This window comes from Ylistrum balloti, unplaced genomic scaffold (assembly GCF_031769215.1).
Source record: "Ylistrum balloti isolate Yb309-2 unplaced genomic scaffold, AGI_CSIRO_Ybal_v1 Utg369754, whole genome shotgun sequence".
Lineage (NCBI taxonomy): Eukaryota > Metazoa > Mollusca > Bivalvia > Pectinida > Pectinidae > Ylistrum > Ylistrum balloti.
In genome coordinates, this window is record NW_026781956.1 from 906,881 (window position 1) to 920,632 (window position 13,752).

General features: G+C 36.6%; 1 protein-coding gene across 2 annotated transcripts; it reads left to right on the forward strand.

The window, feature by feature from the left end:
- The first annotated feature begins 4,577 nt into the window (after positions 1–4,577).
- LOC132543391 (probable alpha-ketoglutarate-dependent hypophosphite dioxygenase) lies at positions 4,578–11,585 on the forward strand. 2 transcript variants are annotated; one of them, XM_060206885.1, is made up of 10 exons: positions 4,578–4,676; positions 5,007–5,168; positions 5,431–5,548; positions 6,588–6,688; positions 8,278–8,419; positions 8,684–8,778; positions 9,207–9,312; positions 10,400–10,481; positions 10,646–10,847; positions 11,185–11,585. In XM_060206885.1, exons 2-10 carry the CDS (start codon positions 5,013–5,015, stop codon positions 11,374–11,376), a joined length of 1,194 nt encoding a protein of 397 aa, XP_060062868.1. In that variant the 5' UTR covers positions 4,578–4,676; positions 5,007–5,012; the 3' UTR covers positions 11,377–11,585. The 2 variants fall into 2 exon arrangements, with proteins under 2 accessions (XP_060062868.1, XP_060062867.1); XM_060206884.1 differs by having other exon boundaries at positions 5,010–5,168.
- Positions 11,586–13,752: the final 2,167 nt, after the last annotated feature.

A 13,752-nucleotide genomic window follows, 5' to 3' on the forward strand; every position in this document is an offset into this window, starting at 1 on the left:
TATCCTCAATGCCTGTGCCTTACCACATTTGTACATGTCAGTGAATGGAAATTCCCCACATGTGTTCGCAACGCTGCGCATGCGGATTACGCATTACGTGACGAGCGTGTTTGAACCAATTTTGAAATATTTTCCAGTTTTGTTTTAAATATTTCGTAAACATCTAGTAATTAATACTTGTGAATGACTCAACCATGAGTGCGGATTGTATACTGATGAAAGGTCAAATCACTCAAACTACAATGTTTGTTGTTACAGATTTACTATAAACATATCACAATCAATCAGCAATTCTTCATGCACGTGGTTGGGAACCACGCATTTAGACAGTATGTTGTCGAATACAGCAGAACGCGCAGTCATGCGTGGTCGCTGTGAACACTGATTACTTACTGTGCTGATCTCTAGTCGTATAGAGTTAATTAGCCATAGTCATTTGAAAAGATATTGTCCACTACATTTAGGTTTCATGTTTGCGAGTTTATTCTAGGTCACCATCATCAGACGGTAGGATACTCAAATCGACCTACGTTCGTGGTCGGTCCGTCCGTCCGTCCGACCGTAAAAATATTCTCTCGCTATTTCTTGAGAAATACGAAATAGATCTTTTTTCAAATATTATATGTTGGTTTTCTGTGGCCCGTAGTCGTGTCCTTGTGTTACTGGGCTCATCATATCTCGGATTTTGACAATGAAAGCGTGTTGTTGCTGTTTCTTTAGAAAAACTAAATGGATCTTTCTCAGGTTTTGTGTGTAAAATATCATACGTAGGTTTCTCGAACTCCCTAATTGTGTCCCTTTGATTTTGGGATTGGTCATATGCTCCACAATGTGCTCATAAACAGATCACAATTAAGTTCCAGTACCTATAGCAATTAATTACGATATACATGTTTCTTTAACAGTAAATGTGCACTCTACGTAACGTTGCCTATATTAGGTCATATCTGTTTTGTAAACGGACGAGGAATGGAAGTCAGTAATGGTTGTAATGTCTATTGGCGACAAGCCAGTGTAAAATTGTAACTGGATGCATTCGGTGCAATATCATATGGAATGTTTGGATTAATGGAAAAATTCCCCGTGAACAATTTTACAATATTCCGCCCTGAAGTATAATTTTCGGCCAATCAAGTTTATACGTTTGAGGTTAGTCCATTTTGATGGGTGTTTTGGTATAATAATGATGTTCTCAGCCTACATGTGTTACGAAGATGCAGATTGATGCTCGGTAATATGTCTGGTGGCTCTGTTATTTAATATGAATTATGATACGTCTCATGCTTGTTAGTATGTAAGGTGGTTCTGTTGTGTGATATGAAGTTAGATGTGCTCGATACTCGTTGCTATGCCAAGAGGTTTCGTTGTTATATATACTATCCCATTATGAGTAGTCAAGAAGTTTTCCACGTCGTAGTTAGCACAAGAGATTACCTGATCTTTAGAATTAAGGTGTGGCTATCTTACTTAGGATCTATGACTTTTAACAACTCGACCTTTGACTCGAATCGTAAAGTAATAGTAATAACTATTGATTACAACTGTATCGTGTTACAGACGGTCAATCACCATGTTAGGTGTGTTGGTGGTACTATTTGTAATACACAGTCTAATGATCACGGAAAATTATATTTTAAAACTATCCAAGTAGAGCCAGGTTTGTTAAGGATACCGTCTTCAACTTCGACTTAATAATATAGTCAGATCTAAAGCGGCAACGTTCAGAAGAACTGTAAATACTACTCTATATAATTATGTGAGCCCTTTTAAAGTGTTCTCGGCGAGACCAAACTAAAATAAACAAAGATCATGTTCTGTCTTTACAATCACGTGAACAGAGGTTCATTACCAACAACCCCTACACAGGAGTCAAGTGTATTCTTGATGGTTCCGTTGTTTTTAATCTTATAATAATTTAGGAACGAAACGCTGCTTACTTGGATTGACCGAGGATTACTTGTCATCGATGATGCAGAAGACGCTTACTCTTTCAGAACACCTGGTCTTATCATCCTTGTACATCTTCAGGGGCATCCGTTTAATTTTTTTCATATTTTGCCGTTGTTTATTCGAATTTGAGCTAGAATTCAGATATGGTTGATAAGTCGGTATTTTCTCTTTTTAATGCATGTATCTAATGACTTGTGTAGATGTTTAGTTCTGTAAATAATCAAAATCTTTGTATTGTAAGCTTTAAACCTGCACGCCACGTTTTAATTCATTCGAACAGTGGCACGGTTCAGGATATACACATGTGCTTGATGTTGTTCTAAAATGATCTGATATATGAAAATTACAAAAATCATTTAATTATCGGACTAGTGCACCTCCCCGTCTACATTTTTAATTTTCTTTCGATCACTTTGGATTTTCCTCAGTCACCTAATAGACTTTAAAATTTATGTCCTTGGCATCACCCACGATGCCTGGAAGAAGGAAACAGCTGTATGAATCATTGTTTGACTCTACTGCCTCTAACGCTAAATTTGTACTGAAAGGTGCTATTCCTTGTACAATCTGTTGTACAATTATTATAATTCGTCTAATCTAAAAGTTTTTTTCTATATAAGGGATATAAAAGCATCAAAAACAGCTACCTAGACTTTTATTTAAATGGTAGACATGATCACATTCCAAAATAATGTTAGGAGAATTTTTCTGTCATAGCTAGAGATTGCAGAGTGGATTAACTACTAACTTTGTTGTTATATGACGGAAAACTCTAAACGGGTACCACTAAGGTTTGGAGTTTAGTGATATGAAAAGACAGAATGTTTTTATACAAATGTGGATAAGAAATATCCCATCGCCGTTAGTTTTACCCTTTATTGTGCCATATAGGTGATATAGGTTTCTCTACAGAAACACAACGTGGAACTTTCTTGCCTGTCTTACGTGTCCCAACCATCTGATGTCTAAAATCGAAGCCCAAAGTACGGATTTGATGAAACTTTACTCACATATGGTATATGACTGGTCACGGTAAAGATGCGATGTAACATTTTTGGTGATGGAATGCTTACCTATGTGTTTTACCTACTTTTCTAGGCTGTTAATGTCTTCCTTATTGTAATTAACTGACCGCTGGTCATTGGCAGGTGGTTGATTCAGTACAGGGACGAATACGAGTTCTAGTTCACCCTGTTTACTGTTATCTCGTCGTTCTAGTGTCACGCGCATAGTACACCTCGTACTCCATTTATAGAGGAGCCTGTCATGGTAAACTGCTTTCAGTTAACTTCCCTTTGTTTACTGACTTCTGTATGTGTTTAATGGATCAAAACCATGTTTAAATGTTACAATGTGTTTCAGATTTTATTCTTTGCTTTTGTATACAAAATTACCTGTTTTAACGGAGGTCCTTCTATTGACTCCCTATGTTTCTTGTTTTAAGGTATTTCCAGAATGTTTTCGGAGTTCCTCTATTATATCAAATGCTGTGTAGCCATCTATTAATACCTGATATGATTCCTTTAAGTCAAGACATAGTTCTGTATAGTTTTGTTTAATAATTGACAGTTGTCCTTACATTTGTAGGTTGAGAAGAGGTATCATCATAAAACTTCAAAGATAGATAGATCTTAACAAGAAATAAAATGCAGTGCACAAGAACCATCACTCTCTTTTGCAAAATTTAGGAGTTATTGACCTTTGTTATCTTTCGTATTTAAATTTTATAAACTTTATTTGTTTTACAACAATTGCGAAACAAGTTATTTAAACTTATACTAATCACTCTTGTTGGCCCGGATGTAAGCGCGCGAGGGGTCTTACTATAAGAGGAAATTGGAGTACCCGGGGAAAGCCCACGCGGTCGGACAGGTGACCCCTTACCTTTTCACGTCCGTTCCGGGAATGAACCCCGGTCGGCTTGCGCCACCCGACCACCCTATTTAAATTTTGTCCGGGGCATTACACTAAAACTGTATCAACATGAAACTTCATAGGTAGATAGTTCTCATCAAGGAGAAGTATAATGCACAAGAACCATCACCATTTTTGTTATAATTAAAAAGTTGATGTCCTTTGTTATTGCTCATAGTTGAATTTTGACTGGAGCATTACACTAAAACTGTAAGAGGTATCAACATGAAACTTCCTATGCGGACTGGTCTCAACGAGTAGCCAGTGCATAAGAGTCATAACTTTTTTGTTGTCATATGTTATTTTTCATACTTAAAGTTTGTCCCAAGGGAGCACAACCAGTCACTGACGGCCCTTGTTTTTGTTTTTAAATTTGTTACGGAGCTAATCGTTTCATCCAAAAAAAGGTGTCAAACAGACTTTTGAGCGTGAGAGTATTGCTGATTACGACAATAGATACCATTGCTGGTCACGAACAAAATATGTAATACACATGAAATGTGAAGTTGGAAACAACATTCCCTAATTATAAGCTAAATAACTAATACATAGACCTGTATTTGAAACCTTCCGGTCATGGTTTTCTATATCCTGACATTAGTGTATTTCCAATGAAAAACCCAAACATCCGGTTGGTAGCTCGTGGCACTACTATATATATATGCAGGCTAACAGTCTACCTTTATGTAGTACACATTATCCAAGTAAAAGTTAAGTGATCAACACACTGGTATGGCTCTATCGCGTGTGTGAAAGGGAGAAAAGACATCCCTGAACACCTACGAATAGAGATCGATCAGACAGGGATACCAGTAAGTATCTATTTATCAGTGCATGCACTACATGTTACAATATCACTATTTAGGTTCGGGTTATATAGCCTTCGCGTACATGTACACATACTTTGTCTGAATTACACAGCTGAATTATGGTGAAGATAAAATTCATGTCATCACACGTATACACACGTACAGAATATAATATAGTTCGTTTAACACTACTTAGCACAACAGTGAATCACATGCACTATCTGTAATTTCATATTTATTATCCACCCTATCTATGAGTTCATATACATTCAGTGACCTAAATGTTTTCGATAACAAAGTCACATGACATACCTTATCGTGTCTCATTGTGAGAAGACTATGATGGCGACCGACGCAGAAGATCGATTAAAATGGCCAGGGTACACCGAGAAAGCTCACCCAGAGATTTTCGACATCCGTGCTATGCCACCCCAGTCTGTGACGAAAAAACCTGGTCAACTTTCCCAAGAGGAAATCCGACAATACTTTGAGGAGGTAAGTTATGTACGACGCACAAACCCAAGGTCCACATGTCCTACATAAAGCCAGGACCTCAAGATTTTTGTTTACATTTTCATTTCATTAATACACGATTCCTTATATTGCAGGTGCTTGTATTCCTAACCTGATCATGCGTTGCTATATCAGTCAATCCAAGTAAATGTAGTAAATGAGCTTGTAATTGTATTGAGTACTATAAATGTTATACTTAATATCATGTAAACACTATACTAAGTCACATTTCGTTTGATTACAGGGGTACGTTATAGTAAAGGATTTTTTCACAAAAGAGGAACTGGAGCCCTGTCTGAGAGATTTCGAGGTGCTGGTGGAAAATCTGGCACAGAAACTGTACAAAGGTGGCAAGATCAAAAGTACGTACTACTAGTCTGAAATAGAATTAAGAACAAATATTTTAAAAGCTTGGTTTATCGTGCGCCTGCTAAAAGCTACATATAGGTATTACTTTGTCCGCCGCGTCGTCGTCCGTACGAAGTTTTTTTCGTGATAACTTGAGTTCACTTCGACTGATCAAGCTCAAAATTCATACAGTGCTTCCTTATCTAAAGGGATTGCTTGGGATTGGTTTTCAGGTCCGAAGGTCAAAGGCAAATGTCAGAGTTACTATACATGGCAATTTTTTTTCGCAAAAATTTCAGTTCCCTTTGGCAGATTAACCTCAAATTTCATACTATGTTTCCTTACAAACCTCAAACATCATACAGTGCTTCCATACCAAAAGTGCTTGCTGGGGATTACTTTTCAGGTCCAAAGGTCAAAAGTCAAGGTCATCGTTACTATAAAAAGGAATTTTATTTTTTCGTGATAACTCCAGTTCCCTTGGCCGATCAACATCAAACTTCATAGTGTTCCTGACCAAACAAAAGTGATTCCTGTGGATTACTTTTGAGATTCGAAGGTCAAATGTCAAGGACAATGTTACCGTATATAGTTTATAGTATACATTTGTATATGGTTTTCATGCGATAACTTGAGTTTTCTTCGGACAATTACACTCAAACTTCATTCAGTGCTTCCTTACCAAAGAGGCTTGCAGGGGATTGCTTTTTAGTTTTGAAGGTCAAAGGTCAATATCACTATTACTATGGATAGAAAAATTGTTTTCGTACAATGAACTTACCAAAGGGACTTGGTTGAAATTGCTTTTCAGGTGGGTTGTCCCTGTTCCTGTCGTATTTGGAGGAAAATAAATCATATAAATGGAATAAATATATATCTATGTCTATTGTTCCAAAAACCTCACCTTCAGAAACCTTGCAGGGCATGCGACTCTTCTACTTTCGCGGAATTCTTGTTGTATTCTTCATATCTTGCAATAAAACTTTATTTCTTGATTGAATTGCTTTCGGAGACCTACACACGAACAAGCTAATATTGCTTTTTACTCTCCAGATCTTTACGAGAAAAACGATGTTTTTACACGACTGATCAAACTTAATGAAGAATTCCCGGGAGCTGCGGTACTACTACACAAGATAGGAAATCTTCCACAGGTTATATCAAAATCTTAAGTCTTTTATTCACACTCAGACATCGGTAAAAGGTAATGTTAACTTGACAGTCTTCATTTCTACGTGAACGTTTTAAATGTGTTCCTTAAAACAAGCCAAAACCAACATGTCAACATAATCATAATCTAAACTCAAATACAAGGAGAAAAAGTGGTCTTCTGATTCATCGACGACACCCCATGTGAATCTTTGTCAATTCAAGTAATAATGTCAAGTTCTCAAATGAGAACAAAACATACAACAACGGAACTAACAGGTTAACTAACGAGCATCAAACACGTCTAGCACCAAATCGCACAAGGGAGTAGAATATTTCTCAATGAGATTACTATGACACCGTAAAACTTCCTCATAATTTTCATAAATCTGCAACTTTTGAAGCCCTGTATTACGACTTTATCCGTCACTTGACAACGACGAAAATCGTGATAATGGGAACAGACCCTTGAATATTGAATCAATTGCAACATGTAAACACCATAGGTTGGGATATTGCTATTCAGAAAAGGAGATTCACAATTGGGATTTGAAATTATCACTCTTATCATACACCTTGGTCGTAAATCTGCCTATGTACGTTTCGTTCTGGTGGGTACATACGTGGTCGAAAAAAAAATCTTATTTGGAGAAAAGACGTATTCAGTATATCTTAAAGTGAAATTGTAGGACTTTGACCTGTTTAGAGAAGCTCTTCAATAGATTAAGCCTCGTATGAAAACAAACACAAGTCGGCGAACAGAGAGGCGCAGTTAGTTTCCTTAGGTATGCAAACAATGTGTTGAAATATCTTGTCACAAAACTCGACGAAGATGTTGTCAACCAGAAACTCAATTATTTTTTAAAATTATGTCCTTCGTATTAAAAAATATATATATATGCTTCAGTATACTTCACAAACACATACTTGTACCACCGTTCACTTTTCTTGGAAAATAAATCTCATAACAAGAGAACGAAGGCGTTCTTTCAGTTAAGAATGTGGTATGGTGATGTACAGAGTGGAAAAAAATAAAATTTCCTTATAGAAGAAACGTGTTTAGAAGAGGGTGTTGAAGATTGGAAAATCTCTCCAGAGTTCTTTTAAAGCCCATATACCATTAATTCAACTTCTTGAGTATTTTTTCTCGATAAGAGTGTAACCGAGACTTGATAATGCTAAGAATTGCAGTAAGTAGTTTTTGCACAGGTTGGGTTGAACGGCAATACTTGCTAATTACGGTCGATATTTTCCCCTTTTTGTGACAAGGTAATATTCATTTGTTACATAGATCCTTAGCATCGATGATAAATCCAAGGAGGATAAAACTGCTGTATGGTGAAGTTTAATTCAAATTCTATTGAAAGATGCTAATTACACGTGTCTTTTGTTGAATCCTACATGAAATAAGTAAACTTGTACAGGTGAGAGAGCATCAACAAACATCACTTGCTTCATCCTTAATAACGTCCACTGCGTTTCCTACGTTGGGAGGGATTTGAGTCATTTAAAATGACGTTCTGTGTTGTAATACTCCGTTAGCGGATTTGATTTTTTTTAGATATCACTAAAACGTTTCTGTTTCCGTTTAAAGTCGCTGCGGAACTTGTGGGGAAATGAGCGTCTCCTTAATGTAATCGAGCAGGTCATTGGCCCAGATATATCTGGGATGCCAAATTGGAATTTGCGGACAAAGACGCCTTATAATGAGGAGCTCACCGTTCCTTGGCACCAAGGTCAGAACTTATTTCAGCATTTTGGGTCATCATTTCATTGATGACCCGTATACTTTAGACAGAGGTCAAATGATCATATTCTTCCCCGTATAAACTCGATAGTTTTTTCACATATGACTTTGTTTATAGACAGCCCTTTTTATCTATGTTGTTTGTGTACGTTAGCACTACAGAATTTGTCTTATGTTGTTATTGTCGTATTTTTCATATAAGTATCAGTCCTTGTTTTAGTGGGTATAAAAGTCAGTTTTTTTCTCTATACAGATGCTGGGTATCTTGACAACGACGCTTACAAAACACTGCTGGCTACGGCGTGGATACCGTTCCTGGATACAAATAAGAACAATGGCTGTATGGAGGTGAGGTCACTGTTTTAAACTGTATAATTATTAACTCAATGGTTGTGTTTAGGTGACAACATCACATGATGAACATAATGGTGTGCTTTGTGGAGGTAGGTACATCACATAATAAAGAAGTGATATCTGTGTGTAGTACATCACATTATGATGACACCATCCTGTTATTAATGCGATGTAAATAGAAACAATAGTTCTACTGAGATTTAAGAAAAATCTTTAACTTATTAATGCAATACGTAATCTATGCATTTCCTTTTTTTGTAGTAACCATATATGGTTCTTTACACTGATCACGTGTCTTGTTTCCGATGAGTTATCTCTTGTTATTCGCGTCGGTCCTGGTCCTCAGTTATTTACATATTGCCTTTAAACGTGACAGTGTTGTTACCTAACACTTGACTGTTGTAACCATTATCTTATCCTAGGTCATACCAAAGGGACACCTTAGTGGCAGGGTGGGTATGCACCAGTGCTGTGCAGGAGGAACCTGGTACATTATGATCGAGGAGGAAGAAATGAAGAAAACTTTGGGTGAGTACTCCTCTGTTCCATCTTTATAGTCGTGATAATCAGTTCTGTTTGAAATACAATGCAAAACCCACAGGACAACAAGAGAGTGAACATGTAAAATAAAGTTGATGAAACCAAGGCAAAATTTGGAAAAAAAAATACATGGAGACACTTCAAATAGTTAAAGAACGATACGACAATGTGGGCCAGAAGGGTTAGCGTCTTCTCCTTCATCGGCGACACCCGCAATACAAATATTGGTCAATCCAAATAAGTAATGTACACACTCAAAGTTTACCTCAACGAAACTATCAGGCATTCCAGTAAGCATCCAACACCTTTCACTTCACATCTTATAAGGAAATGAGAGAGTTTACGATATTTTACATCTACGAAACTACCAGACATGCTAACAAACATCGAACACCTGCCACTTCATATCGTACATGGAAACAAGTTTACGATAGGGTCATAATGACAACGGTGAAGTTTCCCCGCGATCTTTATTAACCTGCATCAATTGCATATTTCCTGTCCTTTGTTTTAAGTGTATCTGTCAACTGACTACAAATATCACCAGAATATTGGGAACAAACCCTTGAATATCGAATCAACAGCCACTTGTAAACGCTGTGGCTTTGGGAAGCAAGTGCTACTTCTAGCAATCATCACGCTAAACACGCAGCCTGATAGAAAGTTATGATTTGTTGAAGGTGAAGATCGCAATAAGAGACTGAATTTCTAGCTTTTTTGGATTTAAACGATGTATATGATCTTTTAATTTTTGTCATGAATATATCTGGGGAAGGTCTTTTATAACTTTGCAATGTATGAAAACGAAGTTGCCAAGAGAGGGGTCACGGTTTCTCCCTTGGGGTATGTTTGTTTCCACGGTATCTACTGATGGCTGACATATAAAATTGTACAACTAAAGAATGGATGTGTACACAATTTGCACCGTTTGCTCTAAATAAGATTTAAGGCATGTGCAAATGTCCGTTTAAAATTTGATTGCATTCATACAACCAATGAGTTAAATGAAATGACGCGAACCGTAGTTTTTACACGGTAATACATTATTAATTAAAGTTTACACTTCCTGTTGTAGGTTGTTCTACAGACGAAAGGAAACTTTGTCCAATCCCTTACGGAGGATTCTTGTTATTCAACAACATCATCCCCCACAGGAGGTCAGTTGAAGATCTCCGAAACATCGCCTAATTCGAAGTATTGGTATTATTTCGATTCGAAGATATGTAGTGTCATGTTAAGCATAACCTTTTCATGCAATTAATTAGCAGATTTAAAGTTTCTTAACGAAATTTATGTCAAGCTTCCTAATAATGATTTTCAGTTTGGAAAACTTTTCTGATAAAGTTCGCTGGAGTATTGACTTACGATTCAAGAAGACGGGCCTACCAAACGGGATGTTCGGACTGAAACCGGATGTGGAAATGCGTTCCTCTAAAAATCCAAACATGAAAATTGACTGGGAAACGTTCGACTCTATAGACAGAACAAAGGCACAGATGAAATCAGTCAAAGAATTTGTCAAGGTAATATTGGAAAAGGAATATCACATCGGTCTATGTAAATTACCGCACAGCGCATCACCCTTTAGAAATATACAGGACACTGGCAAATATGACATATCATAGCTATGGGTAAACTACATAATTATACACATACTTAGCTACTTCAATGATGTATTATTTGCTGTGAAAAATACAAAAAGAGCTTGCCTTGGGTTGCTATCTCTACCTGATGTCTACAGCGGTGACCTCTTTATAAGATAAAAAATACTTCAATCTAAATGTTCTGTAGATACTAAGAATACAAATGTCACCTGCACATAATTACCAGAGATAATACAGGTGATTATTTTTCTTTTAGGTTCAGGAAGATCAGGAATTCGACATTTCCGTTCAGGGTCCATGGATGAGAAAATGGGAATTGACCCACTCAAATATTCACGTGAGGAAGCATTTGTACGAAGAGAGGGTGCGCGCGCAGGAGGAAGAAGAAAAACAACAACAGGGAGTCAGTGAATCTCCTGCAGAGAAAAAGAGAAAGCAGGAAGCTTGATGAAAATTTGACATTCAAGTTACTGCAAATAAAATGCGTTCTATTAGTCTGTTATCATATTGCTTTTAAGCACACAATTCAACCTGATATGCAATTGAAAGAAAATTGACTGAAATAGAATGAATCATTCAAATCATTCTCTGTAACTTTTCTACTTCATCCTTTATATATTATAAGCATGATACTAATGTTTCATTACGTTTTATCAAATTAACGGATATTTTTTTTCACAATGAAATGAATAATTGTTCTTGTTAGTACGTCTTTGTTTTATTTTATCACTCTTTTCAATCGAAACCGTAGCAGAAAATATCACTCACCAGGATATTTAAGCTATCAATTGAAATCATTCAATACTATATTATTTCTTGTCACGATTTCCCGAAAGATGTTTTATAACCTCAAACAAAATTTTGACAGAATAATTCCTAAAGGCAGTAAAAGAATGGTCCTTGATTTACATAAATATAGGGTCTTCTTGACCCAACAATGTCCATAATTTGGAGAAAAAAAGATAGCGTCTATCTGTCTTATTTGGCCATGCCCTTAAAAGTGATAGACCTACTGTTTATACAATATTGAGTTTCCTTCATCAAAACATTCCCTTTTGTGCCTTGCCCCTCTGGCACCATGGGCAAATACCCCCAAATTATTCCTTTTAACTATAGTATGTTTCTGAACAAGAAAACCTTCATCCAAACAGAATGACTTCCTCTATTTTCCACAATTGACCCAGCTTCACAGTCTACATACCTGTTACATTCTTTAGTGTACGTTACCACAGGATGCACAAAGTCATGTGATTCCTACAGAAAACGAAATTCAAAAGTTTGCATTCAACCCTCTTTTGATCACGCCCCTTAAGCCCCAGAGGCACGAAACCCATCAGTTTTACAAAAAAACGACAGGAAAATACCAATATGTTAACATTAACATAATTAAAACTCAAATTCAATAAAACTAGGCCAAACTATGAACAAAAACATTTACACAGAGAAAAAACACAGAGAAGACCAGGTGTACGGAAGGGTAATTGTCTTTTGCTTCATTGATGACACCCGCCATGTAAATCTTTATCAATCAAAATTAGTAATGTCACATTCTCAAATGAGAACAAGGTACACAACAACGGAACTTACGAACAAACAAATGAGCATCAAACACGTCCAGCTTCATATCGCACAAAGAAATAGAACATGTCTCTATCACTATAACGACCGTGAAAGTTCTCCATAATTTTCATCAATCTGCATCTTTTGAAACCCTAAGTTACGAGTATCTCAGTCAGTTGTCTACTTCTTTCACGATATTGTGATAATAGGAACAGTTTTTGAATATCTAATCAATTACGACATGTAAACACCATAGGTTGTGTATGGATAATTCATTATTGGGAATTGAAATCATCACACTTATCATGCAGGTTGATGAAAGATTGTCCGAGGCTGATGAAGAAGAGTCTATCCTGTCTTTGATTTCCGATTCTGATGGGTATGTGCGATGGATGTGGTCAATAAATTTCTTGTTATTTAAAGACAATACGTCATTATATCTCAAAGTGAAATTGAGGGAACTTGCAAGGTCTTTGTGACATGTTTTTATACGTTTTTCGGTAAATTGAGCTTCATATGAAAAAATACAAGTTGGCCAACAGTGGGGCACAGTAAATTCCCATAGATACGCCAATAGTCTATCAGAAGAGCTTTCCACCAAACTCGATGAGGCTGTTGACCATAAACTTGATCAGAGATGAAAAATCAAATGTTCTTGTATAACAAATGTTCAAGAAGATTGTTGACCAAAAACTCTTTGGAGTTCTCTCATTCCACTTCTTGAGTAAATATTATCACTATAAGACTGTAACCCAGGTTTGATAGTGCTAAGAATGGTGGTTAATAGTTTTGACAAATGTTTGGTTGAACAGCTAGATGAGCCAGCAAAAGTTGTTTATCCAATATAAACGTAGGACATTCGTATCCTTATCATTAATTGGCAATCTAAATGATTCCTCTACTGAGGCATGATTAGCCAGTATACAAGTTTGTAGACAAGGATTAAATTATTGGACGCCTTATCTGCAGACACACTATTATACCTCTCATGCCAATCATCACGACTGTAGAAAGCTGACCGTTTATTTTTATTTTAGATTTCAATCTGCAAATTCTTTTGAGAATGATGGACGTAATGGACTTAACCCACTTACATCCCACAAAGTTGAGTCCCCCCACCAAAGGATGCCTCTGATGAAATATGGATAAAATCCTGTGATATCTACAGAAGACCTAGCTAAACTTTTATTTTGGGCCTCATCCCTCAGGCCCCAGTGTGTCTAGATCACCATTTATACAAAATTGGTTCCCATTCACCCAAAAC